A 26,895-nucleotide genomic window follows, 5' to 3' on the forward strand; every position below is an offset into this window, starting at 1 on the left:
TGCACTCTGCAGTGTAGTGGAGCATCCTGGGAAATGTAGTCCCAAAACATCTGGGGTGCCAAGGTTCGCCATCACTGCCCTAGAGAATAAAATGGCGGTCACTGCAATACTTTCTGTCACACCGTATTTGCGCAGCGGTCTTACAAGCGCATTTTTTTGGAAAAAATACACTTTTTGGAATGAAAAAATAAGACAACAGTAATGTTAAATTGTGAAAGATAATGTTACGCCGAGTAAATTGATACCCAACATGTCACGCTTCAAAATTGCGCCCGCTCGTGGAAAGGCGACAAACTTTTACCCTTAAAAATCTCCATAGGCGACGTTTAAAAAATTCCACAGGCTGCATGTTTTGAGTTACACAGGCACTACTCACATATACGTTCGCTTCTGCACATAAGCTCGGCGGGACGGGGTGCGTATAAAATGATTTTTTTTTCCTTATTTTACCTTTTATTTTTTTATTTTTACACTGCTCTTTTTGTAGCACTATCTACCAAAAGGTAGGTGCTAGTAAGGGTTGTTTTACTAGGTTTGTTCAGCACAGGTAAATTTAGGCAGGCCTATGCTACAAGCTAGGCCTGTCTGTTTTGATCTGGGGGCTGGGAGTGTTTAGAGTATCAGTGGGTGTGTTCACCTGTACTCCAGTTCTGAGGTGCCTCCCCTGCTTCCAGGGAGAATGTTCTGGAAGAGGAGGCTGGGCCTAGAGCTGGAGTGGCAAGCAGCACATGTGGGAGTTCTGACCAATCCTTGACATTGGCAGGGGCGGGCCTCCTATATATGCTGAGGTCACATGTCACTGGGGAGGAGACGTCAACTGGGTGACATGAGGAATGTAGTGCTAGACAGCCGCAGGAGCACACCCCCATCTGCTATTTAAGAAAACTTTTATTTTGGGGGTTTAGATAAGCTTTAATACTCAGGCTTAATATATGAGCATTGCAATAAGGGGGGGGGGGGGGGGGTGGAACTGCAGGAGGAGGCGGGGGAGACCTGTGAAGGAACTTTGCCTTTACATGGTCATTGGCAATGCCTCTGTCACCGCAAGTTCGGTGGCAGGGAACTCCTGGAGCAGAGAAGAGACTCTGGGGATGTTTGTGTCAAATCAGTTTGGCCGGGGAACACATGATTTGCAAGCTGGAATGGCTGGGAGCAGTAGTCCATTTCCTAGAACATAGGCTTTAACCTACTAGGCCTCCAGGGAGAGGTTCTGCAGGCCTCGGGCCTAGTAGCAGCGAGTCACCAGAGCCAGTAGAGGGGTTTATTCAGAGTGAGTTCTTCATACCCATTAGAAGAGGATGTGTTATATCCAAATGTAATTACAAGTTGTGCAGGAGGAAACCAAGTGTGCAAGAAGAAGCAAGTTTGGGAAGGTGGTGAAGAGAACTAAGACCATTACTTTTACTGGGTCAAAAGTGATGTTTCTGTCCCTCACACGGTGATGGATGGAGAACTCTTAGCCCACGTACACACGGTCGGAGATTTCCACAACCAAATCCGTCGGATTCTGCCCGTCGGATTTTGTCCGTCAGGTCTTGTCCGAAACTGTTGCATACACACGGTCGGACAAAGTTGGCGAAAAATCCAATCTTTCAGAACATGATGACGTAATTTCGTTACGATGGGACTACGTTCAGGCTAGTAGCCAATAGCTTTGATGTAGGAATTTGATCTGAGCATGCGTGGCACTTGGTCCGATCAAAATGCTCTACACATGATCGGATTAGGTCCGACCGGCCCAGTTGGTCGGGAAATATTTCCAACATCTTGGAAAATTGGGTCCGACGGAGATTCGGACGGAATCAGTCCGATGCATACCACACACAGTCGGATTATCCGACGACACGGTCCGATAGGACACATTCCGACGGATTCTCCGACCGTGTGTGCAAGGCCTTAGTAATAGCAGTCTGCATGGAGATGCAGGAAGCAATAGTCTGCATAGGAGATGCAGGAAGCAATAGTCTGCATAGGAGATGCAGGAAGCAATAGTCTGCATAGGAGATGCAGGAAGCAATAGTCTGCATAGGAGATGCAGAGGGAGTAACAGTCTGCAGGGAGCTGCAGGAGAAGATTTCAGTCAAGTGTTCACATTCAATCTCCAGGCTCTAAATACGATCAAAGTATATTGAAAACTGTAAATAAATTAAATAATTAATTCTATGGGCAGCCCATATCCCAATCCCTATCCAAGTTGTACCCCCAATAAAACAACAAAACAAAGCTCGAAAATGACTGTCTCTGGAAAGGATGCATGAAGTCTGGCAGTAGTTCTAACTACATTTAAAAATAAATAAATTGTGTAACGTTTATTCCTATCACAAGAAATGTAAAGATCCCTTGAAACAGAAAAAAAAAGCATGACAGGGCCTCTTAAATATGAGATCTGGGGGGTCAAAAAGACCTCACATCTCATATATACACTAAAATGCAATAAAAAAGAAAGGCCCTTTAAAGAGGAAGTAAACCCTGATGGGTTTTACTTCCTCTTTTGCTCGCTGCTGCAGCCTGAAAATGAAAAGCATAATAGGCTAGTATGCATCGCATACTAGCCCATTATGTGCCACTTATCTGAAAAAGAATCCAGCAATGCCCCCTGTGTGGGCAGTGTCCATCTTCTGGCCCCTCTTCCTTTCCGGGCCGCGGACTCTGTTATTCGCCAGAGCCGCGTGACATCACTCCCGCGCATGCGCACGGGAGCCGCGACTAACGGTACAGGCTAAAGAACAAAAATATTACAGCGCACACATGCAAAACTAACATTTACCTCCAGCAAGGCTTTTTAAAAAACACCTTTTCAAAAAACATTATCAAAAAATATGGGGATTTGGCCACACCATATTGCCAGGGCCGGATTAACATAGGGGCTATTGGAGCTGCAGCTCCAGGCCCCTTTCTCAAGATAGGCCCATTTGCCCAAAAAAAAAAAAAAAAAAAGATTGACTTCGAGGATTGTAGCTCGGCGATCAGGAGTCACAGAGACCCCACATTTGGGAGGTATGTAGCTAAAGACCCACTCCAGCACTGGTTAAAATATGGGGCTGCCATTATCTATGGTTCCGGAGATACAGGGCTCCTTGTACAGCCTGTCAGAAGCTACATACAGAGCGGTCAGTATAAATACAAGCTGGAACACTCTGCAGCAGACTGAGAGGATGACCTCACAGAGCTTATCATAATTATTTGTATATTACTTATGATAATTAACCCCTTGCCACCCAGGCCCATTCTGAGACTTCTCTCCTACATGTAAAAGTCATCATTTTTTTATGCTAGAAAATTACTCAGAACCCTCAAGCATTATATATTGTTTTAGCAGACACCCTATGGAATAAAATGGTGGTCTTTGCAACTTTTTATGTTACATGATATTTGCGCAGCAATTTTTCAAACTTTTTTTTTTGGAAAGAAACAGTTTCATTCATTAAAAAAACCCACTAAAGTTAGCACTATTAATTGTTGTGTACTAAGCGATACTTTAAATTTTTTTACAGGTTACACGTTTAGAGTTACAGAGGAGGTCTAGTGCTAGAATTATTGCTCTCGTTCTAACGATCGTGGCGTATGTAACCTGTGTGTATCTGGCTCTGATACTAACCAGTACCTACCCAGGGACTGACTAGTATCTCTCCCCAGCCTGTCCCCACACACCCTCTCACCCGCTGACCTGTGAATGGGGCGATCACTCCTGCAGTGTTATTGTGTTCTGCCAGTGAATACAATGATTAGTGTTGCTATCTATAGCTGGCAGCACTGATTGTTTTGGGGAAAACCTGACAGGCTGGTTGTACTCAAGTCGGTTAATAGGTTGACTTGTTTAAAACCAGCTAGCCCATACATAGATCGACTATGGCTGGTCTCTGCTTAATTGGTGTAATTTCAATCCATGTATGGCCCGATTAACCACTACACAGTCCCTAAACAGCCTTTCACAAACCTTTACATTTTTCCTTCCCAGATTACTTCATCCTCCTCTCCTATACATAGTGACCACTGTCATACTCTCCACACTTCTCTCCTATACATAGTGCCCACTGTCATACTCTCCACACTTCTCTCCTATACATAGTGCCCACTGTCATACCCTCCACACTCCTCTCCTGTACATACTACTCACTGTCATACCCTCCATACTCCTCTCCTATACATAGTGCCCACTGTCATACCCTCCACACTTCTCTCCTATACATAGTGCCCACTGTCATACCCTCCACACTCCTCTCCTGTACATAGTACTCACTGTCATACCCTCCATACTCCTCTCCTATACATAGTGCCCAGCGTCCTACCCTCCCTCCACACCCCTCTCCTGTAATTACTGCTTACTGTCCTACTCTCCACACTTCTCTCCTGTACATAGTGCCCACTGTCATACCCTCCACACTCCTGTACATATTGCTCACTGTTATACCCTCCACACTGTTCTCTTATACATAGTGCCCAATGTCATACCCTCTACACTCCTCTGCTGTGCATACTGCCCACTGTCATACCCCTCACACTCCTCTCCTGTACATAGTGCCCACTGTCATACCCTCCACACTCCTGTACATATTGCTCACTGTCATACCCTCCACACTCTTCTCTTATACATAGTGCCCAATGTCATACTCTCTACACTCCTCTGCCGTGCATACTGCCCACTGTCATACCCCTCACACTCCTCTCCTGTACATAGTGCCTTCTGCCATATTCTCTGCACTCCTCATGTACATAGTGCCCACTGTTAGACCCTCCACATTCCTCTCCCTCACCTGCACATACTTCCCACTTTTATACCATCCATACTCCTCCCCTATGCCTCTTACCCACAAAAACTGTTCTTTAAAATTATACTGAATATCCTCAATGTTACCAGCTCTAGAAAGGGCATTTTTGTCAGTTCAACTAAAGGAAATCTCACAGTCCTCATATTTGTTCTGCCCCATTATTAGTAATAATTTAATTTTGTAATTACTATTGTGATGTATAGAGGAACATAGGGGATGTCAGCTACTCTAAATATAGCAATTGTAAAAAAGCGTCCCTGAAAATATTTTTGAAATGTTGACAACTATGCACTTAGGCACTGCCCAAGGGCCACAGGGTCAGTAGGGGGCCCCATGAGAGGCTCATGATATTAAAGCGGTAGTAAACTTTTCTAACATTGCTACTTTTTAGAGGCCCTGGGGTAGGTTATGCCATAATGTACAAGTATGCCCAGCATATTAGCACATTAGGGTACACTTAAATTGTCAGACTGAGCCCTCCAGTGCTGTGCTGTGATCAACCCGGCGGGGCCTGGGCACTAACATCTTCACCCCGGTTTCTGTGCCTTCAGTCACTTGCCTTGGCCAGGCTGCATTGATGTCATTCCCACACATGCTCACATCCTCTTTCTCTCACCCCCCCCCCCCCCTTTCTCTCTCATCCTCGATCCCTTACCCCTCACACCTCTTTCATCCCCTTTCTCTCTCTCTCATCCTCCCTCTCTCTCTTTAATTTAATTTGTTATAACAAAAAAATGTTTGCATTTTTATTTACTTATTGTTTATAAAAGGCCCTACCAAAATCCTCAGCACCAGGCCCATGATGTTCTTAATCTGGCCCTGCATATTGCTATATGGTGCTTAAGCCCACTTACTGCGACAAAGTACCCCATGATTAATGGGTCCTACACTATCCATAGACTGGGAGATCACTTCTCTGAACCATGGGAGCCATACACTCCTCTATATGGGAGAACATGAGGTCTCCACCATGACACAGGTTGTCACTAATGAAAGGTACTTACTGAGGGAGTGGGGTGCTCCACCCAACAGGATTTGGTCAGAATCCATACAATAGACAAACAAGATATTTGGGGGGCACACCCTAAAAAAATGCATAAAGATGGTGCTGCCATAAGACCATACAACAGAGCAAAAATATTACAGCGCACACGTGCAAAACTAACATTTACCTCCAGCAAGGCTTTTTAAAAACACCTAGACCAGTGATGGCGAACCTTGGCACCCCAGATGTTTTGGAACTACATTTCCCATGATGCTCCACTACGATGTAGAGTGCAGGAGCATCATGGGAAATGTAGTTCCAAAACATCTGGGGTGCCAAGGTTCGCCATCACTGGCCTAGACATTTTCAAAAAACATTATGAAAAAATATGGGGATTTGGTCACACCATATTGCTATATGATGCTTAAGCCCACTTACTGCGACAAAGTACCCCATGATTAGTGGGTCCTACACTATCCATAGACTAGGAGATCCTGCTTCTCTGAACCATGGGAGCCATACACTCCTCTATATGGGAGGAACGGTACAGGCTAGGGAAGAAACGGCACTTCGTTTAGTTTCTTCCCCGTGCATGCGCCGTAGGACTTTTTTGCGGACTCCAAGTGAAATATCTCCTAAACGGCGCACGTTTAGGAGATATTTCCACTACCTATAGGATAGGCTTACCTGTAGGTAGAAGTCCAAAAAGTGGGTTTACAACCACTTTAAGAGCTATGGGCGGAGGTGACTTTTTGACGTCACTTTCGCACTGCAATGACATGGACACGGGTGGGGACCCCTTCACTCGTCTCCATGTCAGGACAGGAGAAGAATGCGATTACTTCCGCCGCTGACGACAGCTCCGGTAAGCGGCAGAGGACACTGGAGCGAGGTGGGAGTGGGGGTCCCTCTCCTGTCGCCGATAAAAGTGATCTTGCTGCGAATCTGCAGAGACCACTTTTATCTTGAAGAAGACCGCCCGCTGAAGAAGAGAATACCGGGGTTATGGCAGCTAGCTGCTGCTATAACAATATCCTCTTTCAAAAATACCAACGTATAATGGCGGTGGGCGGTCCGGATGTTGTTAAGGAATTTATTTAAATTAACATGTTTATGCATTTATCTTGAAAACAGAATTCTATTGCATTACACAGCAATCGCATACAATTACAGTGTGACATTATTTTTACCAGCGCAAAGTTTCTTAACCAAGTCATCAATGACAACAGAATTATGGTTTCCCTTGCCTGTCAGTGAAGGAAATAAACATATGAATGGTTTGTTACAGTCACTGACATGCTATGCACTGACCTTGTCCTTCCTGCAGAACATACCATTTGGCTCTCATGCTCAAAAATTTACAGTCATTTTTTTTCCCGTCTAGATAAGAAGCAGATGGGAATTTGCAATGCAATAACTTTGTTACACATCTGGAATTTTTAAAAAGTAAAAGAATTTATATACTAGTAATTTAAATTATTACGACATCTGGAGGGATTTACTAAAACTAGAGCTCTCAGAATCTTAGCTGTGCATGTTAGTCAATCAGCTGCTAACTTTAGCTTGTTCAAGTAACCACTTCATGCCCAGACGATTTTACCTCCTTCCTGACCAGAGCACTTTTTGCGATTCGGCACTGCGTCGCTTTAACTGACAATTGCGCGGCCGTGTGACGTGGCTCCCAAACAAAATTGACTTCCTTTTTTTCCTACAAATAGAGCTTTCTTTTGGTGGTATTTGATCACCTCTGCGGTTTTTATTTGTTGCGCTATAAACAAAAAAAGAGTGACAATTTTAAAAAAGAAAAACACTTTTTTTTTACTTTTCGCTATAATAAATATCGCCCAAAAATATATAAAAAAACTATTTTTTTCCTCAGTTTAGGCCGATTCGTATTCTTCTACATATTTTTGGTAAAAAAAAAAAAAAAAATTGCAATTAGCGATTATTGATTGGTTTGCACAAAAGTTATAGCGTTTACAAAATAGGGGATCGTTTTTTGGCATTTCTATTCATTTTGTTTTTTTTTTAAACGGCAGCGATCAGCTTTTGGTGGCGATCAGATTTTTATTGTGACTGAAACATTATGGCAGACACATCAAACATTTTTGACACATTTTTGGGACCATTGGCATTTATACAGCAATCAGTGCAATACAAATGCACTGATTCCTGTGCAAATGACACTAGCAGTGAAGGGGTTAACCACTAGGGGGCAGTGTAGGGGTTAAGTGTGTCCTAGTGGCGTGTTTCTAACGGTGGGGGGCGTGGCTACGTGTGACACATCACTGATCTCTGCTCTGATCACAGGGAGCAGAGATCAGTGACACTGTCACTAGGCAGAACGGGGAGATGCTTGTTTACATTAGCATCTCCCTGTTCTTCCTCCCCGTGAGGCGATCGCGGGTATCCCCGCGGCGATTGAGTCTGCGGGACCCGTGACTTGACTCACGGAGATTGCACTGGCCGCCCCTTAAAGGGCAACGTACAGGTATGTGATTCTGCCTGTACGAGCCCTTCTGTCGAAGTATATCGGCGTGAGGTGGTCGGCAAGCGGTTACGTTTTGAAAATAAAACCTGGAAGTGGATTGGTTTCTATGCTGGGCTGCACCAGATTTTGCACACTCCAGTTTTAGTACATCTCCCCCATACTGTATAGTGAACTAGTAGTAGCAGTAACAATTTTTTAAGGACTGGCTAAATCCATGACTGTAATTCTTTTAAGAGAATTGATCATTGTATTTATAATAAATCTCTTAATTTCCTTATAGTATGCTCCAAACCCCTCTAAATGATGGACTCTTTGAAGATAGATGGATTGTATTTTCTGCTCCCACCTTACAAAACTTTAAGCACGGATGTTTTTCCCTAAGTGAAGACATGATATATGCAGAAGATATCTGCATACCCAATACATATTTTTCCTAATGTACACTAAATGGACAAAACTATGTGATCTCCCTTCAAATGATCTATTTCAGGTGTCTCCAGTGAACGGTACTGGTAATACTGCAGCATACAAATCATTTTAGACAATTGTGTTCTTCCAACTTTGTGGTAACAGTTTGGTGAATGCCCCTTTCTGTTCCAGTATGCCTGTGCCCCTGTGTACAAAGTCAACTCCATGGTTTCATGAGTTTGGTGTGGAGGACCTCGAGTATCCTGCTGCACAGAGCCCTGACCTCAACCCTACTGAAGACCTCTAGGATTAATTGGATTGTGAGCCAGGTCTTCTTATACAACATCTGTACCTGACCTCACAAATTGACACAAATTCCCACAGACACCCTCTAAATATGTTGTAGATCATTTTGTTCTTTCACCCTTGTGGTAACAGTTTGGTAAATGCCCCTTTCTGTTCCATGTTCCGGTATGACCGTACCCCTGTGTACAAAGCCAAACTCCATAAAGACATTGTGTGTTAAGTTTGGTGTGGAGGAACTCAAGTGTCCTATACAGAGCCCTGACCTCATTTCTACTGAACACTTTTCGATTGAGTTGGAAGGCCAGTTGTGAACACTAGGTCTTATTGTACAGCGCCACAAATGTTCATTTGGCTGAATAGGCAATAAAACACTCCAAATTCTTGTAGAAATCCTTTACAGAAGAGTGGAAGTCATTATTATTATTATTATACACAATTTATATAGCGCCAACTGTTTACGTAGCGCTTTACAATGTATAGGGGGAACAACACAATTACAGTACAGTTCAATACAAAAGGTACAGGAGGGCCTTGCTCGTAGAGCTTACATTCTAAAGGGAGGGGGTGGTGGTGCAAAAGGTAATAGCTTCAGAGAATGATTTGATGAGAGTGGCTCAGGGACAGTTAGGTGGGTGTGGGATAGACTTCCCGAATAAATGAGTTTTCAGGGATCTCCTAAAGGTGGACAGGGTAGGGGCTGATCGGATATACTGGGGCAGGGAGTTCCAGAGGATGGGAGAGGCTCTGGAGAAGTCTTGAAGGTGAGAATGAGAGGAGGTAACAAGGGAGCTAGAGAGCAGGAGGTTCTGGGAGGAGCGGAGGGGACGATTTGAGCAATATCTGCAGATGAGGTTGGTGATATAGATGGGGGCGATGTTGTGTAAGGCCTTGTATGTTATGGTTAGCATTTAGAATTTTACACGGTGGGGTAGGGGGAGCCAGTGAAGGGATTGGCAGAGAGGAGCAGCAGTCATGGATCAGCTGGTGAAGTGTATTAGTCTAGCAGCAGAATTCATAATTGACTGAAGGGGGGAGGAGCCGGCGTAAGGGTCGGCCATTAAGGAGAGAGTTGCAGTAGTCAAGGTGGGAAATAATCAAGGATTGAATAGTTGCTTTGTGGTGTCATTAGTCAGGAAGGGTCGAATTCTGGTGATGTTGTGGAGGTGAAGGCGGCGGGATTTAGCCAGTGATTGGATATGGGGGCTGAAGGAGAGGTCAGAGTCAAGGATTACACCCAGGACCCTGGCATGTGTGGAGGGGCCAATGGTTGTGTTGTATATTAATGGTGAAGTCACGGGGGGGGGGGGGGACTGTGAAGGAGGAAATATAAGAAGCTCAGTTTTAGAAAGATTGAGTTTGAGAAAGTGGTGTGACATCCATACCGATATGTCATTCAGTAAGTTTGAGACCCGTGAGGAGATTATAGCTACAAAGGGAGGCCAAATCCATACTAATAGCCATGGTTTTGGAATAGGATATTCAATGTGTACATATAGGTAAAATAATCAGGTTTTCACAAACTTTTAGCCATATTGGTGATATTTCTGTATGGATTGTTTTTGCAATTGCATAAAATACAATTTCCATAACATTAAACATCACGGAATTAAAACCTTGCACGTACAAAGTGGAAATAAATAAAGTAAAAATAAGACATTATGCACACTGCTGCCATATAGTCAAAAATGGTTTCTCTAGAATTCAAGTGATTCCATACCTGTCAATGTAACAGGATTTCCTAAAAAACATACTAAAATCTCCCAATAAAAAAGTGTGTGGCCTTATATAACTATGTGTGGTCTGGTTATTTATTAGGTTCTTCTGATTGCTGATATAAAGGTCCAACACTGCTAATTTTACCTGTCTGTACAATGGCAGATGCTCCACTAGAAGGGACAGTACAACGAAAAAATAAATAAAAAAAAGTATATTTGCATATTAATCAAGTCACTTTATTTTACCTGAATATCAATTAAAAATACTTTAGATAGGATCCAAAGTTTATAGCCCGCAGATTTCAATTAATTCTTCAATTAGGCTATCGGGTCCCAATGAACCACAATCTCACTTTAGGGGTACATAGAGGGGTACATAAAGGCAACACCACTGTGCAGTGCACTACTTCAGGAAATTACCCCTTTTTCTTAAATAAAATGTTATAAGTTGTAATTATTACTATAACATTATAATGATAGGACTTTTATATCCTCAAGTACAATGCAAGGCTAATAGCAAGGCATCTATGATAAGCTGCAGTAACTCAGCAGACTTGGCATAAAGGTGCTTGTAAACTAATCCATCATGTCCTGCTAGCTGAGCTTACTTCCAGGGACATTCCCTCAGCTCCCTCTGTATAACTGCTCACACCACCATCTTCCAGGCAGACGTGATCTCGAGGATCAGGCACATCCCCACTCAAGCAGCAGAAGCCAGGAGGCTCCTGCACACTCAAGCAGAAGCCTGCAGGAGAAAGGCCAGAAAACTGCTGGGGGAGGTACAGGGAGCGGAGAGTCCAGTGGTGCCGATGTCTGTGCAATGGGCAGAGTGGGCAGCCGTGGACCCTGCAAGGACCACCATGGACATCAGTGTCAGTGTACAGACACCTTGCCCCCTAGTGGTGTGCATCTTCACTGGTCTCACGATTCAGTTTGATTGCGATTATCCTTTCCACGATTCGATTTGATTCGATTTCGTGATGCATCACTATGCATCACAATTACAGTGCATGGTTAAAAACTTTTTATCTGAAAATTCAAGCAGATGGATGATGGGATCAGGCAGACGGATGGTGGGATCGGAGGCAGACGGATGGTGGGATCAGAGGCAGAGGGATGGTGGGATCAGAGGCAGAGGGATGGTGGGATCAGAGGCAGACGGATGGTGGGATCGAAGGCAAACGGATGGTGGCATCAGAGGCAGAGGGATAGAGGGTATTAGGCAGATGGAGGGTGGTATCAGAGGCAGAGGGGTGTTGGGATCGAGGGCAGAGGGATCCAGCAGATGGATGGTGGGAACAGAGGCAGACGGATGGTGGGATCGGAGGCAGGCGGATGGTGGGATCGGAGGCAGATGGATTAGGCAGACGGATGGTGGGATTGGAGGCAGAGGGGTGATAGGATCGAAGGCAGATGGATCAGGCAGACGGATGGTGGGATCGGAGGCAGATGGATTAGGCAGACGGATGGTGGGATCGGAGGCAGATGGATCAGGCAGATGGATGGTGGGATCAGAGGCAGACGGATGGTGGGATCGGAGGCAGGCGGATGGTGGGATCGGAGGCAGATGGATTAGGCAGACGGATGGTGGGATTGGAGGCAGAGGGGTGATAGGATCGGAGGCAGATGGATCAGGCAGACGGATGGTGGGATCGGAGGCAGATGGATCAGGCAGATGGATGGTGGGATCAGAGGCAGACGGGTGGTGGGATCGGAGGCAGGCGGATGGTGGGATCGGAGGCAGATGGATTAGGCAGATGGATGGTGGGATTGGAGGCAGAGGGGTGATAGGATCGAAGGCAGATGGATCAGGCAGACGGATGGTGGGATCGGAGGCAGATGGATCAGGCAGACGGATGGTGGGATCGGAGGCAGACGGATGGTGGGATCGGAGGCAGACGGAGACGGATGGTGGGATCGGAGGCAGACGGATGGTGGGAACCGAGGCAGATGGATGGTGGGATCAGGTAGATGGATGGTGGGATCAGTGACACTGGCACTCAGGGCACAGGCATTCACATAGTAGAAAAACACACTGCTGCCAGGAGGACAGATGTGATGGACAAACAGAATACAGTGAACTTCACAGATCTCTCAGTGCTGAGAGTTCAGCTCTTCCCTGTTGCAGATTCCAGCACTCTAGGAGTTAACATAGTGGAATGTGTGAATGGGAAGGCAGAGCTGAACTCTCCCATGGGGTCAGTACAAGTTGTATGCAGAGCACACTTATACTCTATGTACTCTGCTCACTACTGTTAAACAAACTGTGCCTTATCAAATTACCTCTTATTGTACATTAAAGAGGAAGTAAACCCTCTCTAAAAAAAAAAAAAACAACAACAAAAAAACACCCTGCAAGACAAAGGCATAATGAGCTAGTATGAATAGCATAGCTCATTATGAATTACTTACCTGAGATCGAAGCCCCTGCAACGGTCCTTGGTCACCTCCTCTGTCGCCCCGCCATGATACCCGGAGTGACTTCCATGTATCGCGTCTCTGGCGCTGTGACTGGCCGGAGCCGCAATGACGTCACTCCCGCACATGCGCGCAGGAGCCATCAGTGACGGCACGATCCCATTCATTAAACGGCACACTCAGTGCGCCTGCGCCGTTGTCTGCGACACGCTTGCGTCATAAGTATCGGTGCCGTCTTTCTTGCAAATATCTCCTTAACCGTGTAGGTTTTGGAGATATTCCTTGCACCTACAGGTAAGCCTTAATCTAGGCTTAACTGTAGGTCAAAGTGGTCTGTAAGGGGTACCAACCACTTTAAGTGCCCCTCTGTAAATGCCTTTTAAAAAATATGTAGCTATTTAACCACTTCAATACCGGGTACATATACACCTTCCTGCCCAGGCCAATTTTCAGTTTTCAGCGCTGTCGCAAATTGAATGACAATTGCGCAGTCATACAACACTGTACCCAAACACATTTTTTATCATTTTGTTCCCACAAATAGAGCTTAATTTTGTTGGTATTTGAGCACCTCTGTGGTTTTTATTTTTTGCACAACAAATAAAAAAAAGGCCGAAAATTTTGAAAAAAAACAAGGTTTTTCTTTATTTTTGTTAACATTTTTTGTAAATAAGTACATTTCCTTCTTCAATGAAGGGCACTGATATGGCTGCACTGATGGGAACTGATAAGGCGGCACTGATGGGCACCGATGAGGTGCCACCAATGAGGTGGCACTGATGGGCACTGATAGGTGGCATTGATGGGCACTCATAGGCGGCACTGAAGGGCACATGTAGGCGGCACTGATGGGTACTTATGGGTGGCACTGATGGGTACTTATGGGTGGCACTGATAGGTGTCACTGATGGACACTGATGTGTGGCACTGCTGGGAATCACTGATGTCACATGTTATATAATGGTGCCAGTCAGCACCCATCTGTGGGGACTGATTGGCACATATTGGGCATAATATGCACATGTGGATGGCCATGGGGTTCATACCTGGCCATCCACATGTTGCCCCCTTCCCTGGTGGTCCTGGTGGCTTCCCTGGTGGTCTAGTGTGGGCATCCAAGGGGGGACTGTGCGGATAAACAATCAGCGCAGCCCCCTGTCAGGAGAGCCGCCGATCGGCTCTCCTCTACATGCGTCTGCCAGGCGCGAGTGAAGAAAAGCCGATCAATGGCTTTTCCTGTTGACATCATGATCAGCCTCCGTCGGAGGCTCTTTACCAAGATCGGCATATCGGTGTGTCAGACTGACACGCCGCACCACCGATCGCCGCGATGACGCCCAGTCAGGATAACTGAACCACCGCCCGGCTGTCATTTTGCTATAGGCCGGGCGGGAAGTGGTTAAATACCGCATATTTCAGACTGTTCCTTGGCGCAAATGTAGCTCAGACCCGGCTGGCCACTTGCTGCTCTCCTCTCGGCTCACATCAGCGGAGGATTCTCAGCCACGCCCACTGTAGCTGTTAGATGGAGAGAGGAGAGCTGTGCACTGGGCAGTCACGTGAGCGCCGGGGAACAGTCTGAAATATGCTTTATATCGCTACATATTTTTAAAAAAAGTATGTACATTTGAACAGTGGGGCACTTAATGTATTATAACAGGGGATTTGTTAAGACACAGTTATTTTTTAAACATGTGGAGTATGATGGGGGCGCTTCTCCCAGGAGGGGTGGGGCAACCCAGGATGACGTTACCCGGAAATCGATTATCCCGGTCGCAGCATCGATGCCGCATCGTGGACACCCGAATCCCGATTGCTATGATTATATTCAACACCCCTACTGCCCATCGCACTGGGCTCTTTTCCAGTGGGGCCGCACATTTGCATATCTCCCAGCAAAGAGACTGGGGTCTCACTGAGAGTCCAGGACCCTGTACTGGCAATCAAGACCCGGAACTCCCGATTGCGGGTCACCTGATTGCTGTGATAGCCTCTGATAGGCTATCACAGTATTCAGTCACTGTGAAGCCCACCCCTGTGTTTTTTATTTCTGTGAATAGAGGAGAGAGATAAATTGGGGTTTACTAAAGGCAAATAGACTGTACACGGAAGAGAGCATCTGCTAAATTACTAAGCTCTGGAGCAACTGCTCTTGCACAGTGCAACAGTCTATTTGCCTTTAGTAAGGCCCCTTTCACACTGGGGAGGTGCAGGCGTCGGCCGGTAAAGCGGCGCTATTTTTAATGGCGTTTTAGCGACGGTCTACGAAGAAGGGTTAAAATCGCCCGCAAAGCCCCGCTGCAGCGGCGCTTTGCCGGCGGTATAGCCGCACTGTCCCATTGATTTCAATGGGTAGGAGCGGTTTATTCCTTTCAACGCTCCAAAGATGCGGCTAGCAGGACTTTTTTCACCGTCCTGCTAGCGCACCGCTCCAGTGTGAAAGCGGCCATTTTTTTCAGCCGCTACACAGGCGCTATTTTTAGCGCTGTAGTGCCTGAAAACCACCCCAGTGTGAAATGGGCCTAAAGCAGAGTGTGTGTAAAACAAAAAAAATTACAATAATTACAAACAAAAATAAAAAAAATACAAAAAAAAAAAACTTAGATCACGGGGTCAAAGGTCATGGTCAGTATTTCTTTTGGACAGGATGTTTTCTTTAAATCAGTATCAGTGTGTTTTAGGAAGAAATAAAAAAAAAAAAGAAAATGTGCACTATTGTGTCAGGGCTGTACTACGGGTATAAACAAAAAAATAACATACACATAGGGTGTATCACTGCAATAGTCAGGAGCAGGAGAATTTATATTGGGTTGTTTGGTGAAAGGTTATGGTAGTAGCAAGAAATATACAGCTAACTTTAAAAAAACATTTTTTTTACTATTTTGGGCCTATTTTTCTTTGATAAACAAAAAATCATAAAGGTATCCATTACCATTTACCACCAATTTGTCCTGGAAAAAAAAAAGCGGTATAATCCACCTGGACACCTGGAAGTAGTTCTGATGATATGTACAGTTTTACACATGTCAAAGTTGCAAAATTGTGCTTAGGCGTTAAGATTTGTTTTACCCTTAGGCACGAAGGGGTTAAAGTTCATGTAAAGCTACATCTCTATCTAAGACGGCCTTGTCTACAGGTGACAACGCTACTTTGCGATTTTACTACAGAACCAACAGCTGTCACCCTGTTATAGCAAGAGGAAAGTTAAAAGATCTACTGAAAGACTTAACAGATAATAAAACTACGTTACGGTGGACTCAGAAAAACAAAAACTGCCGTGGTAATGCTAGTGACAGAAGGCTCCATATAAAATATGTTATTTTTTTTATTTTACCCCGAGTTCCACTTTAATTTCTAAAATTGTATAACATTTTTTTTCTGGCATGAAGTAGCTGTGGCCTCCATTAGAAATAATACAGCTTTAAGATGTATTTAAAGCGGTTCTTCACCCTAAAGGGAAAGTTCCGCTAATCTGATCCCTCCCCCCCTCCGGTACCACAATCGGCACCTTTCAGGGGGGAGGGGGGTGCAGTTACCTGGATAATCCAGGTATCTGCACCCACTTCCGGACAGACCACCGCAGACCCCCGCAGACGATTCCTCCCCCCCCCCCCCCCCGTTGTGTTCTGGGAAACACACAGTTCCCAGGACACAGCGGGGGACCAGAAGAGACGTGCAGCACGACTCGCGCATGCGCAGTAGGGAACCGGGCAGTGAAGCCGCAATGCTTCATTTCCCGATTCCCTGACAGAGGATGGTGGCGGGGGCAGCAGCGAGACGAGCGATTGCTCGTCATCTGCCGCCGACATCGCTGGACCCTGGGACAGGTAAGTGTGATTTTATTAAAAGTCAGCAGCTGCAATATTAGTAGCTGCTGGCTTTTAATTTTTTTTTTTTTACGTGCAGAACCACTTTAATTGTATTACTTGAGATTGTTATAATTGCAATAAACATTTGAAACTGAAACTACCTTGTGATAGTTCATTCTGAGTCTCGGGACATCGGGGTAAAGTACACTGCTATGTCGCAAAGCTTCAGCTCGGCAGACATGACTATTTTCGGAATAATTCTTCTCCTCTCTCTCTACACCAGACTTGTAAGTGGTTGTCCATTAACTGAGTTCTGCGAAGGAATAGGCACCTTCATTAAATCGTAGGGTTGATATCTTAGAATTACATGAAGATGAGCTTGGTCTTCTACCTAATATATGGGAAGGGGGGGGGGGGGGGTGCAACAGTCCTTAATCATTTATCTTCCAATGGTAATACAAATGGTATGGAAGGCTTTCCCCAATTTTATCCTGGGTGTCTTCACAACTCCCAGAGCAGTTCCAAGCATGAGTAGGAAAACTGTATGGCTGAAATTCAGAGACATTGACCCTAATTTACTAAAGAAGTAGTGCAAGTTCCCTTTCAAAGTGAGTTTTCATATATTTTAGTGAATAAGGTGAAACATAGTGAACATCTACATTGCAAATGTAGAACCCTCTAGAATAGGTTACTATAGAGGCTCAGGTAAATCTAGTTTTTCTTGGCTCCCCTGTATACATTAAGAGCAGTATGTGATTATTTTTGGCTGCTTTGGGTCTCACTGGCTGTAGGCTCGACTACTTCCTCTGCTTTCTAGTGGATTTTGGAAGGTAGTGAACTGGAAAGGGCACACCGTTGGTCTGAATAATTATGTGGTCTCTGCAGGCCTTTTTTTCAGCAGGAACTAGGGGGAACTTCCACCATTTGTGGCTCAGGTCTTCTGCTCACCACTATCACTTGGTAACACTGAAGTCCAGCTTCTACATTTACAAGTGATAGCTTATCTCCCAGTATCTCCCACAGGTCAGATCTCCTGTGCAGATCCCATTAAGTGCTGGACAGGGACAAGGGAGATACGGAACAGGTGCCCAGGGTTCAGTGCAGTCATGGGCAGAGAGGGTGTGCGGTAGGCTGCACCCTCTGTGGGCTCCATTTTGTCCCTGGTGACCAGTTTTTGATGCTCCTACTGCATGATCTCCCTTGCAAGTGACTATAGTATAGTATGCTGGGAGGTACTACAGCCAGATAGGTGTTTCAGATTAATATTGCAACAAAGGTAAGGCATGTGACAGATGGTGGAGCTTTTAAGGAGGGGGGAGAAGATGAGGGCACTGGAGGGAGGGGGTTTTATGCAAAGGAAAGAGCTACTATTTGATGCCATTTGGCAGGTATGTGTTTGTGGCGGACATGGTTGAGTTCTCAGCCAATCTCTGGGGGAGAATGCTCAAAAAATTGCTTGGGAAGCAGCAGGGTACTTGTCCAGGAAGATCCCAGCCTGAAGGGCTGCTGCCCTCCTAGGCAGTGGAGCTGAAGTATGCAGGAGTTCATCAAGGTCCCAGCTCCGTGGTAGCTGGGTGGGGAGAAACTGGAAAAATTTGGAGTCAAATCAAGGCGGTTCACTAGGGAATAGGATACACAAAGAATACCCAATCATGTGCTAGTTACATTTTTTTTTTTTTTGAAACAGGATTTTTTTGGCTTACACATGATCAGATGATTGTAGCCAGAATATCTTCACTGCATTCACTAAGCTAAGTAAAAAAATTCCCTTTGAAATGAGAAAAATCACTTTGCTAACGAGAATATGCTTTGCAGTGGATTTCATAGTTAAATAAAAATTTTAGCACGCTTAAAGTGGTTGTAAACCCTTACAACCAACTTTGACCTATAGGTAAGCCTAGATTAAGGCTTACCTGTAGGTCCAAGAAATATCTCCTAAACCTACACAGTTTATGAGATATTTGCCGAAAGACAGGCACCGCTGTCTACGGCGCCGTAGACAGCGGCGCGCAGGTGCACTGAGCGTGCCGCTGTCAACGGTGATATGCCGCGAGTGGCGGCTCCTGTGCGCATGCGCGGGAGTGACGGCTTCGCCGAATGACAGCAGCGGAGCAGCGAGACCCACCGAGAAGATGGATGCTCCGGACTACAGGGGACAGCGGTGACTTCGCTGGCTCCTGTGTCAGGTAAGAGACACATAATGGACTACTATGCAATGCATAGTAGCCCATTATGCTTTACCTTTGCAGGGAATCAAAGAGGAAGTAAACCCATTACGGTTTACTTCCTCTTTAACCTATATTAACCACCTATACTTTAATAAAACAAAAATCCATTCACATCAAAAATCAAAGAATTGTAAACAAAACTATTGAAATAGTTTAATAATCATCATTTTTTTTATATGAATGCATTTCTGTTTATGTATTAAAGTATAGGGGATTAATAGAGGTTAAGCACGCAAAAAATATACCTTTCTGTCATTCAATGCCTGTGCATTGAAAAAACACAAACACAGTACAATTAAACCATTTTGCAGATATCTAATAACTGACCATAAATTTCACTTTGTTTTGCCTCATTCATGAAGATAAGGGAAAATTCACTTTAACTTCCACGTTACCCAATAAACCCAATAGACTGTAGAAGAATTACAGAATGAGCATCAGTCCATGTCCGAGGACAGAGAAAGACATATGCTTCCAGATACATGTATCCAGTGAAGAGTACTGGTAATACCGTACCATACAAAGACAGTTTAGACAATTATGTTTTTTGCAATTGTTTGGTGAAGACCCTTTTCTGTTCCAACATGACTGTGCCCCTGTGTACAAAGCCAACTCCATAAAAACATGGTTTGATGATTTTGGTGTGAAAGAACGTGAGTGGTCTGCAAAGAGACCTGACCTCAACCCTACTGAACACCTTTGGTATGAATTGGAACACCAATTGTGAGCCAAGTCTTCTCAGCCAACGTCAGTACCTGACCTCACAAATGTTCTTTTGTCTGAATGGGCACAAATTTCCACAGACATCCTCTAAGATCTTGTGGAAGGCCTTCCCAGAAGAGTGGAGGCGGGATAGCTGCAAAATGGGGCCCACAACAATAGACATATTTTTATGGCTATGTTCTCGGAAAAGGCTAACCCTGACTTTTTGTCCTGCTGAAAAGCAACATGAAGAAAAGAAAAAAACTTTGCCCACAGTGAAACAGACAGACATAGTAAACCAGTAGAGGGTCCTATTGGGTTATGTACTCCATCCAAACCAAAGTTAAATGTTTGTGCTTTAATTCAATGTGTTTTTTTTTTTTTTACAGTTTCTTTATTGGAGGTGACAGCCCCTGCCGCTCAAACAGCTATATTATTCCAGTCTTTTATTTTGCCATGTACCTTCCATATGGATACTCTTTCTGCGAACCAGCAATACCTATCAATAATCTGGTACTTTGGAGGAAAAGAGCTGCTGAAAACAGACAACAAGGAGAAAGTGATCACAAAGGGGGTGTCTTTCGATGAGAAGGCGGCCATAAAGGGTAATGCATCGCTGACCATTCACAACGTAACCATTGCCAACCACCGGACTTACAAATGTTTAGTCATCCACAGCCCATACCAACAGTTTAGGGAGATCCAGCTGACTGTTTATGGTAAGAACAGACAGGATTTTTAGTTATTTATTTATTACAGGTAATTATATAGCACTGTCAATTTACGTAGCTGTTCCTCTCGGTTTCTTGAGTCACCATATGTAGCGCTAACCCTATAGGGGCTGCTAGTATTAATTTGGTTCTTCCCCAAAAGTGCAGAAGCAGCCTGTCTACCCAAGCACCAGTCCATTCATTCTAGCTCCAATAAACAGTCTAGGGGTTGTCTTTTTATACTTGAAACAGAGAGAGCAAAATTATTTTCCACTGATTTTCCACCTGAAGCCAGTACCAGACTACACATTTTGCCATCTTCCCTACCACAAATCTTTCAAAATTAGATAAACTGTACACGGGTCTCAAAGTAAATGGGTTTTGTCTAAGCCCTTGTACACACGGTCGGACATTCTGACAACCAAATCCCTTGGATTTTGTCCGACGGATTTTGTCCGAAACTGTTGCATACACACAGTCGGACAAAGTTGTCGGAAAATCTGATCGTTCAGAACGTGATGACGTAATTTCGGTACGATGGGACTATGTTCAGGCTAGTAGCCAATAGCTTTGGTCTCGGAATTTGATCTGAGCATGCGTGGCACTTTGTCCGATCGGAATTCTCTAAACACAATCGGACAAAGTCCGATTGGATCATGTTGTTGGAAAATTTTATAGCCCAGCTGGAAAACTTGGTCCGTTGGATATTCCGACGGAAACAGTCGGATGGAGCCCACACATGGTCGGATTATCCAACAACACGGTCCTATCGGACATTGTCCATCGGAATGTCCGACCGTGTTTACAAGGGCTAACAGGTATTTTGTGTAATGCTGCCTAGAGATCAGGGTTCACAATACTTGCTAAACTCTTCTCAGCATATGAGTTCCTCCATAACCAATTCAACTTCAATAACAATATCTGTGTTACCTACAGCCAGACCTCTACTCTCCATCCTCAGCAAGAGCATCCAGAGAAATAAAGAGAATGCCCTGACCTGTATGGCCATCGGGTTCTTCCCTCCTGATATCAGGATAACGTGGTACAGAGATGGAGAAGTCTTGAAGAATCAGTTTATGGGAAAACTTAATAAATACAAAGATAGAACCTACCAAGTGAAGAGCTCCACGATAATCACACTAAGTGATGATGATCAGAATAAAACGTTTACATGTACAATTCAACATGTTTCCCTACCAGAAGCTATACAGGAGGACTTCCAGGTTATCTATGAAGGTATAAATTATTATTAGCTCTTTGATATATTTATGTAACAATGTAAACATGGAGGATGTCTGACTTTTCCCTTTAATCACTTCTCATTTAACTTTCATAGAAACATCATCTACTGAGCCCATAGTTGTTGGTGTTGTCCTCCTGGCTTTGATAGCAACTGCGATTGGTATCTTTTTCTGGAATCAAACTTACAGGGGAGCAGGTGAGACAAACAATTGATTATCTTTTTATATCCTGGAACAGTAATTTACTATAACTTATACTAAATACAAAGACCTGGACTGTGGCAGCCATACCCAAAGAAGACGAGCAGAAGGCAAAAGACTAGTCACCATTTTTGTCTCCTTCAGCTGAACTCTTCCAAGTTACTGACCAGTCATGCAATGTTCTGCACTGTGTCTCTGTATGGAGGTGACCACCTTGGTAGAAGCAGGGCTTTGCTTCCTCATGTCAAAGCTGCCCCCCGATAACTGGTGGATTGAAGAATGATGAGTTAATGATGAAGGCAAATAGATAAAGCAAAAGCGGGGGGATCCTTGCACTGCCAGTCACCAATTACAGCTTCCTCTTCATTAAGGAGTACAGAGAGCAGCACTGTAGTGGTGGCATCACCAAATCTCATTCTAAACCTCCTGAAACCAGCAGTAATGTCATTTATAAAATGAATACTTTGAATAGCTTTCGAATGGCAACAAATAATTTGCTTTAAAGCCTTAGTTCTTATACTGCAGAAATTAAGGAGACCTGCAGGTGATGTATGACACAGTTAGCCAGATTAGGAACCACGGCTGCATATATGATTATCATATAGGCTCCATCTCATAATTGCATAATTATTTAATTTCCCCTTACTGACTAAATTTACTAAAGCAATATAACCCAAAACTTTGAATAGTAGACATCATAACGTCCCACTAGCATGGACATATGTGGGATAGGAAGCCGCTCAAAACTGATCAAGTGCTGACACAGTGCTTCAGATGTGTATATGGCTGTCTATGGCCTCAGCCAGCACTGCTCCGGCCATGCCCCTTAATATGTTTTGCCCCACCTACCAGGGCTTGGTCACAGAGGACTTCTAGAAACTTGGAGAAGATTCTAGAAGAATGGGAATGGAGGTGAGGAGGAACTGCCTGGAGTATGCATGGGGGCTCTTATTAATCCCAAAGAGATGGTTTGGCAGGGGGCTGGCCCCATTAAATACTTAGGGACAGCCCAGCAGGGGCAGTGAAGTTTGGGTGGAAGCTGTAGATGGAGTGCTAGGAAGCTATTGGAGACCCTTGAGGGTAGCCCCCTAGTCTGGGGGGTGACCTTGGGTCTGGGAGCTCTAACGCAGGAGGGATCCCCTGATAACCCAAGGGGGAGCCCTTCCAGTGGCATGGGAGCAGGTGTGAGGACAGCGGGAGCCAGTGAGCACATCTGGGAGACCTCCAGGGAGGAAGACAGCCGGCTGGTTGGTGAGTGAGACAGTCAGGAGAACTGAGAGACAGCCCGAGAGGACTGGGTGAGAGCAATCTGAGATGGATGCAGAGTCAGTTGGGGAGGACTGCGGAAGTTTAGCCAGGAGTCTCAGTGAAAGGGGCAGATGCAGCCAGGTGGGCTGACAGTGCCTGAAGTGGTGGTGCTGGGATCAGTAGCCACAGAAAAGTCAGCTGGGCACTAGGACTTTTTCTACACACCAAAGGGGCCCGCGGTCTTTGCATGTAAAGGGCTTTTGCTGGATCTGTCTGGTCAGATCCCCCAAACAGTATTCCAGCTGGGCCTGAGTGTTCTGCAAGCAAGTGCAGGAGACAGAGGAAGGGTGTAAATAAGGACGATATATAGTTGTGTCCCTGAAGAGATCTTTTGCTGAAAAAGTCAAGTGGGTATCCCATTATATCCCTATCCCTATCCAAGTTTATTCCCCTCTATAAAACAAAAAAAACTGGACTGTTCCTCTGACTCAAGTGTGCTGTGAAGATGCGGTGTGCCTGGCTGGGCAAGGTGGGGGATCGCTTTCTATGTGCGGCTCCTTGGGGGGTGCACCACACTAAAAAGTACTCAGTATCTCATCCACAGATGAAACTGACAGGGCAAGCAGTACAACAGGGAAACAAAAGAACCCACCCAAAAAAATTGCAAATAAATGTGCTAGAAACAAAATAAAAATATACATATAACAACTTATACTAAACACTCATACTGCTCAAAAGAGTAATAATCTGCAAATTTTTGGGGGCACATGCGCGGTGCGATGAGGAACAGCAGCTCTCCTTAACAACTCCGCCGATCATGGAGTTTAAAGCTCAATTCGCAGGGCCATATACCACACGGGACACCCGAATTTCATCTGCACCCCTGCAGGTTACCCTTGTGCATGCCGTCAGGTAGAAAGGCAAGCGGTCGCCAGTCACAGGACTCCCTAACAAACTACTTACTTCGGACTAAAGACAAGCACAAGATGTCCCAAGATGGCGCCCGTCCCGCTCCTCAGGCATCCCCTGTTGCCCCATGTGCTTCACCAGAGAAAACCACTGTACAGCAAGAAAGTGAGTACCCTTCTAAACTTACTAAGGCAGACCTTGATGCCAGTTTATCTGCAATCTATGACAATTTAGCTAACAAGATTCAGAGTGACTTTCACAAAACAACCAGCACACTAAACCAGGAGAGAGCTTCCCTGGGAGGACACTCAGACATATTAGGGACTAAACATGACAAATGACCCCTTGCACACAATGATTTAAGGAAGGATTTTGAGCTGTTGGCAGATAATTACTACTATCTTCAAGCTCAAGTAGAAGACTTGGACAACAGGAATTGCAGGAACAATTTAAGATTCAGCGGAATTCCAGAATCAGTTACAGAATTGATGCCTGTTGCTTCCAAACTTTTCCAATCTCTCCTTCCTGATAATCCTCCATCATCATTCACGTGTGACAGGAACCCCCTGCTGATAAATCGCCAAGAGATATCATGCTATGCATGAAGGATTTTTTTACAAATGAGAATATCTTGAGAGCAGGGGCGTTTCTAGGTGGCAAGAAGACCAGGGGCTTCAGCCCAAAGTCAAAGGCCGGCATGGAAGGGGGAGCTGCGGCTCGAGGGTTTTTTGGCTGGGCGGTGGGGTTGTGTGGTGGGGGGTAAGTTCACTTGCTGGTTGCTGCCTGGCTTACCGGTGCCCATCAATGCTGACCACTAAATTTACCTGCCTGCCACAGTGACCTACCTCCCTGACACATACACTGACCTACATGACATACACTGACATACACTGACATACACACACTGACCTACTTGACATACACTGATATACACACACTGACCTACCTACCTGTTATACACGCACTGACCTACCTACCTGACATACACTGACATACACTCAGTGACCTACCTACTTGACACGCACTAACCTACCTGACATACATACACTGACCTACCTACCTGACATACATACACTGACCTACCTGACATAGATACACTGATGTACCTACCTAACATACACTGACCTACCTGCGTGACATACATACACTGACCTACCTAACATACACTGACCTACCTAACATACACGGACCTGCCTATCTGACATACTTACACTGACCTACCTAACATACCCTGACCTACCTACCTGACATACACTTACCTACCTACCTGACATACACTTACCTACCTGACATACATACACTTTCCTACCTAACATACACTGACCTACCTACCTGACATACACTGACCTACATACACTGACGGTAGTAACACACATTGACCTACCACACTGTTCAGTGACGGGTCTGCTGGACCCTCACTGAACCCCAAATATACGTCAAATCTCTGCGGTTGAGTTTATGACTTTACATTTTGGACTGGTTAGTTAGCTATCTATCTCTCTCAAGTCCGACGACAATTTTGCTTATTTATAATATCCTTGTTACTCATGTGCTCCTGAAGAAGCGTGCCCTTACGCGCAACATGTAGAGCGAACATTTTCTCAAATTGGATTCACACTCTGACTCTGACCACTCCATGTATACATCCCGAATTGAAAATACCATCACTGATACTCCAACTACTGTGCCATTGGGTGTACAATCTATGTTGGAAGTGCTGTCAGAATCCATGTGTGGGTCATAGAATAACAAATAATGTTTTTAATAAATGTTATGTATTAATAATATTTTTTAACCAATTTTTCTATAAATAAAATACCCTAATTATTTTTACATGGTGTACCCGTGTGCCTTAAAAAGTACACTTTTCTAGTCTCTAGTCTTTTTATATTTTTTACAAGTTTATCTTATATATGAAGGTCAACCACAGTCAGTTTACAGTTAAGATGACTATATTTGATGATGTTATATACAGGTGACAGAATATACTATCTCATGGGGGAAATTTGATTTTTCTCCTTCACATGTCATATAATAACAGTAATGATGACATTAATGATGAAAATAATCTCTCCACGCCATTTTGCTTGTGTTCTTTGCCTGGGGAGTTGTGAACTTCACCTATCACCCTACTATTATCACTATTATCACTGTCCCACATTACCTATTCAATGGGGCTTAGAGTGATATCTCACAATGCCCAGGGCATTAACTTACCTCAAAAAAGAAAAAAAAAAGCATTCCGTCATTACAAAAGATTTGGCTGACGTAATTTTGTTACAAGAAACTCACTTTGCAACAGACAAGCACCCCAATTTTTTTGACAAGCATTACAATCAATTTTATTACACAACATATAAATACCAAATCCAGGGGCGCAGCAATTTTTATAAAGAATTTGTGGTTTTTGAAACCCACAGTGTAATCAAAGACCCAGACAGTCGTTATTTGATTTTAAAAGGTTCAGTAAAAGGACGCTTTTTTACAAAATACTTTGACACCTAAGGCCGCGTACACACGCGGGGACTGTTCGCTCAACTTTGTCCGCTGAACAGTGTTTCGGCAGACAGTCCGCTCGTGTGTGGGCTTCAGCGGACAGTTTCAGCGGACAGTCTGACGAACAAAGTTTTTCGGAAATTCCGAAAAACTGTCCGCTGAAACTTGGTTTGAGCGGACAGTCCGCCCGTGTGTAGGCTTGTTCGTCAAACTAAGTCCCGCGCATGCTCAGAAAGAATTGCTGAGGTTGCATTGCAGT

The 26,895-nt window shown here is 44.6% G+C and overlaps 1 protein-coding gene across 2 annotated transcripts in view; it reads left to right on the plus strand.

Annotated features, from left to right (window-relative positions):
• LOC143923717 (uncharacterized) overlaps positions 1 to 26,895 on the plus strand; it is an 83,743-nt gene that overhangs the window by 33,245 nt on the left and 23,603 nt on the right. For both annotated transcript variants that reach the window (XM_077447527.1, XM_077447529.1), the window contains exons 8-10: positions 20,221 to 20,550; positions 21,478 to 21,777; positions 21,878 to 21,979. In XM_077447527.1, coding sequence (XP_077303653.1) covers positions 20,221 to 20,550; positions 21,478 to 21,777; positions 21,878 to 21,979 — 732 coding nt within the window. The remainder of the gene's footprint in view (positions 1 to 20,220; positions 20,551 to 21,477; positions 21,778 to 21,877; positions 21,980 to 26,895) is intronic.

Source organism: Lithobates pipiens, unplaced genomic scaffold, assembly GCF_037356315.1.
Source record: "Lithobates pipiens isolate NorthernLeopardFrog02 unplaced genomic scaffold, aLitPip1_a1.2 Scaffold_22, whole genome shotgun sequence".
Lineage (NCBI taxonomy): Eukaryota > Metazoa > Chordata > Amphibia > Anura > Ranidae > Lithobates > Lithobates pipiens.